The sequence below is a fragment of the Simochromis diagramma genome, unplaced genomic scaffold (genome assembly GCF_900408965.1).
Source record: "Simochromis diagramma unplaced genomic scaffold, fSimDia1.1 OVJJ01000421.1, whole genome shotgun sequence".
Taxonomy (NCBI): domain Eukaryota; kingdom Metazoa; phylum Chordata; class Actinopteri; order Cichliformes; family Cichlidae; genus Simochromis; species Simochromis diagramma.
The window spans coordinates 6,960,647-6,964,998 of record NW_024387250.1 but is presented as its reverse complement, the minus strand read 5'-3'; the positions used below and the strand labels follow the sequence as shown (position 1 = coordinate 6,964,998).

At 39.2% G+C, this 4,352-nt stretch overlaps 1 protein-coding gene across 2 annotated transcripts; it reads left to right on the top strand.

Moving 5' to 3' along the window:
• Nucleotides 1-1,684: 1,684 nt before the first annotated feature.
• Nucleotides 1,685-3,943, top strand: LOC120714926 (polymeric immunoglobulin receptor-like). Of its 2 annotated transcripts, XM_040001542.1 has the most exons (6): nucleotides 1,687-2,621; nucleotides 2,777-3,076; nucleotides 3,212-3,272; nucleotides 3,399-3,493; nucleotides 3,617-3,651; nucleotides 3,822-3,943. In XM_040001542.1, exons 1-6 carry the CDS (start codon nucleotides 2,279-2,281, stop codon nucleotides 3,864-3,866), a joined length of 879 nt encoding a protein of 292 aa, XP_039857476.1. In that variant the 5' UTR covers nucleotides 1,687-2,278; the 3' UTR covers nucleotides 3,867-3,943. The 2 variants fall into 2 exon arrangements, with proteins under 2 accessions (XP_039857475.1, XP_039857476.1); XM_040001541.1 differs by having other exon boundaries at nucleotides 1,685-2,621; nucleotides 3,617-3,895.
• Nucleotides 3,944-4,352: the final 409 nt, after the last annotated feature.

Genomic DNA, 4,352 nt, shown 5'->3' with positions numbered 1-4,352 from the left:
AGAGGGGCACCCTTAGGCTACGTTCACACTGCAGGTCTTAATGCTCAATTCCGATTTTTTGATCAAATCCGATTTTTTTTGTCTGCTCGTTCACACTACAAATAAAATGCGACAGCAAACGCGCTCTAGTGTGAACGCTCAAAGCGGCCCGCATGCGCAAAAGAAGCCGTCACACACAACGCGCTCTGTTTAGACCCGGAGCAAACAATATTGTTTGACTGATGGCCCTTAATATAAAGACTTCGGACTTTACGTTTCCCAATTTTTGCTTTAAGTTATTTTGTTATTTACATAATAATGTAAATAACCTAATAATTATCCTTATTGCTGTTTTAGAGAGGAGCGGTGCTTCAAAGGATAGCTGCAGATTTCTGTCAGAATCTCCAGATTATGTACAAATAAAATGTTAACGTTTCTCCAACGTTGTCTTCCCAGCAGTTTCACCGGATGGCCAGGATGCGTTCGCGATGTCGTCTCGGGCGCTGATAATTGGCGTCTGTCTTGTGTCGGTGACGTAAAAGACGGATTTAATGCGACATGACCATTCACACAGCAGTCGCTTTCTGAATCATCGGATATGTACCACATACGAAAGTGACCCAGATTGGATTTGAAAATATCGGATTTGTGCCGTTCACACTGTCATACCATGATCGGATATGGGTCGCATAGGGTCAAAAAAATCGGATTTGATGCGCTTTCGCCTGCAGTGGGAACGTAGCCTAAGTTTAACCCTTTGCTTTGTCTTCTGACAGTAGGTCACAACATAGTGTGGTGGCAGATTTCTTTTCTCATGTATTAATCACATATTTCAACTATATCGCTTTAGTATAGTAAGAGTACTCCTGTCACCAGTTTGTTTGCATGAGTGTGATCATAAGTGGGGTCCAAGTTTTGCACCTTCACAGCAGACTCATTTTCCTCTTGAGGACTCTGGACATCCTGTTGCAGATGAGGTGACGGTTGGTCGGAGCTTTTCTTAGACTGAACAGTTAAAGATCTGCTAATAATTGATCTGCTGTGGAATGTTCTTTGTTTAAGAGTGTCTGTGTCTGCGTATAAGATGTAAGGGCAGTGGCCACAATTCAGAGATGGTCCTGCTGTTTCACTGGGATGTTCTCTCCACACTGCAATGTGTTTATTAAACCCAACTCAAATCAAGCTCACTGGTTGTGTTGCAGGTTATTGTTAAATTTTCCACAACAATAGTCAAAGGTCACACATTAGTACAGCAAATAGCATAGTTTCTTGTGATAATCTTACGATATACATGTGTATAATCGTAAGATTATCACAAGAAACTATGCTATTTGCTGTACTATACCCTGTTGCTGTACTATACCCATATATTTGATGTAGTTAGGTGAAGTATTATACACATGTATAATACTTCACCTAACTACATCAAATATATGGGTTAAATGCTTTATATAGTGATTAACACTCCAGTGTGGGTTAATATATATTGTTTGTTCGTGTGTGTGTGTGTACTTGATCACATAATCTTTACAGTGATTTCATGATGTTGTTTTCAGTATCTCTGTTACCATGTTACTATTTTCTAAGAGACATGTTTTTGAATGTGCTGCATGAAAAACGTTTATTGTGCGTGGGTGCGTGTCAAGGAAAAACATCTCGTGCCTAAGACTCTACATACAAAGTTACAGTATATGTTCAATGCAGATATATAGTGTATATAGGTATACATGTCATACAAAAATCCACCACGTTATGAGACCTTGTTACGAGGTGTTACTGGTACTACTGTTCACCATGCGGTAACAGCCCCACAGCTAACAAGTCGGTAAATTTGACACACTATTATTAGCTTACTTTTTGTTGTTTTCTCTCAGTTTTCAAGCTCCACCTTTTCGCCACTTCTTCCAAACTAAAGTTTTCCTACAACGTGCATAAGCGCACAGTGAAGATAGGGGAGGGGCTGGTCCTTTGTCAGCTCACTTTTGTGAAGTGTTTTACATAGGAGGAAGAGTGATTGCAACTGCAGTGGCAGTGACATACTTAGGGTTGAAAAATAGGAAGTTTATACGGTTTTGTCTGCTCACTTATCAATATGGCTCTCTGTCTAAGGGTTATTTATATCATCACTGGACTAACAGGTATGTGGCAGGGGCTTTTAAAAATTGCTTAGCATCTCTGTTGATTTTCAATTTCCAATAGCATAAATATTTGTAATAGCCTAGCAATAGAGATTTTATTTTATTAGCAAAACATTTAATTCTGAAAACATGTAGATAATCAAAAGAACTATTCTATTAAAATGTGCATTTGTTTCTTTGCAGGAGTTCACAGCATAACTACAGTCAGTGAAGTATCAGTGAAAACTGGGAAATCTATCTCCATCCCATGTCTCTATGAGTCCAAATACAAAAACCATGTGAAGTACTTGTGTGAAGGATCTAAATGGAGATCCTGCAGCGATGTAGTAAAAACAAACACAGCAGACCCTTCAGGAAAATATTCAATCTCTGATGATAAAAACCAATTTATTTTTACTGTAACTATAAACAATCTGACAAATGAAAACACTGATTACTGGTGTGTGGTGGAGATTAATAATGGACCGGATTATGGAGAGAATTTTCAACTGTCAGTTACCAGTGGTGAGGTTCCATCTTTGTTAACATTTTAAAGTTGTTGTTATTAAAAGTTAATAGAAATAGACGTGAAGTCTAAATTGCCAATGGTTTTTCACATCTGTAATTTTTGTCCTTCTATCCACTCATTACTTTATTTATTTTAATGTTTGTCCTTGAAGGGACCCCCAGTCTCTATGTGGATCATCAGAGGATTACAGGATATATTGGAGAAAGCACAACTATTAGATGTCACCACAGTTACTCTGGAGAAATGAAGTGGTGCAGGCTGGGCAGGAACTGTGTGACAGGATCATCTGGATCCATAGATGGAACAACAGTGACCACTTATATGAGAGACCCAAATGTTTTCACAGTGACAATGAGTGAACTACAGTCAGAGGACAGTGGCTGGTATTGGTGTGCTGAAGGGGACATTCAGATACCAGTATATTTAACTGTTACTGAGAAACCAATCACCAGTGAGTACTGCAAGTAATTATGAACTTGACACATGTATCAATTCCAGCCATTTATAAATGTTAGTACTCTCAGAGATATTAGGTCAATCATTGTTACAGTACTCTAGTACTGACTGTTGTTTTGTTGAATTATAGCTACTGCCCATACTTTTACTGGAGATGGAACAGTTACCACATTAAAAAATAAACAACAAAGGTCAGATATGTTTTATATTTGCAGTAGATTTAGCGACAGAACTGTTCTTTTGTCTAAAAATCTTTTACAGCTGAATATAATTGTTGTGCTAAACTAAATTATGTGTTCTCAAACTGCATGTTGCAGAGCTTCATTTGACCTCAAGACCCTCATCATCCGTCTGAGTGTGTTGATCTTTATTGTAATTGTGGTGTTGTTCATCTGGTTAATACTGAGACACAGTAAGTCTTGTTAAACTTTGATTGAAATCCAAACAATATTTACTTCAAAATCTTGAAACTGCATTAGGATTTATTCTGCATTGTTAACATAGAGTCTGTAACAGGTGCTTTGTTTTTTTGTAGAGCAGAGAAAAGCAGACTCATCAGCCACAGCAATGGTAAGTTATATTGATTTGTGTTCATCTGGACACAGCGTCCAGATTCAACTCTCTGGGATAATCTCCATATTATAAACTCTCCTTTAAGGCTCTGTATGAAAAGAGTTTGGAGTAACCAGGCTGACACCTTTCAATCTTTCACTAAATTACATTTTGTTTATCCTACACAGGTGGACCAGGAAGTAATATACGCCAATGTGGGAAACATTAGATGACTCTGCGGTGGTTGGATGCATCAGCAGGGATGATGAGACAGAGTACCGGGCTGTGGTCGACTCCTTTGTCACGTGTTGTGAGCAGAATCATCTGCAGCTCAACGTGGCAAAGACCAAGGAATTGATAGTGGACTTCAGGAAGACCAGGAAACACTTGACCCCTGTTTCAATCCAGGGGGTCAGTGTTGACATTGTGGAGGACTATAAATACCTTGGAGTACACATTGAAAATAAACTGGACTGGGCTAAAAACACCACAGCACTTTACAGGAAGGGCCAGAGTCGTCTCTATTTTTTGAGGCGACTGAGGTCCTTCAACATCTGCCAGAAAATGCTCAGGATTTTCTACGAGTCTGTTGTGGCCAGTGCGATCCTCTATGCTGTTGCATGCTGGGGGAGCAGGCTGAGGGTAGCAGATGCCAACAGACTCAATAAACTAATCTGTAAGGCCAGTGATGTTGTGGGAATGGAGCTGGACTCCCTCAA

Coding starts and splice junctions, on each gene's coding strand:
- LOC120714926 (XM_040001541.1), top strand. CDS start 2,279: ATGTGCATTTGTTTCTTTGCAGGAGTTCACAGCATAACTACAGTCAGT. Junction 2,622..2,776: donor TCAACTGTCAGTTACCAGTG/GTGAGGTTCCAT, acceptor TTGTCCTTGAAG/GGACCCCCAGTCTCTATGTG. Junction 3,273..3,398: donor TTAAAAAATAAACAACAAAG/GTCAGATATGTT, acceptor TGCATGTTGCAG/AGCTTCATTTGACCTCAAGA.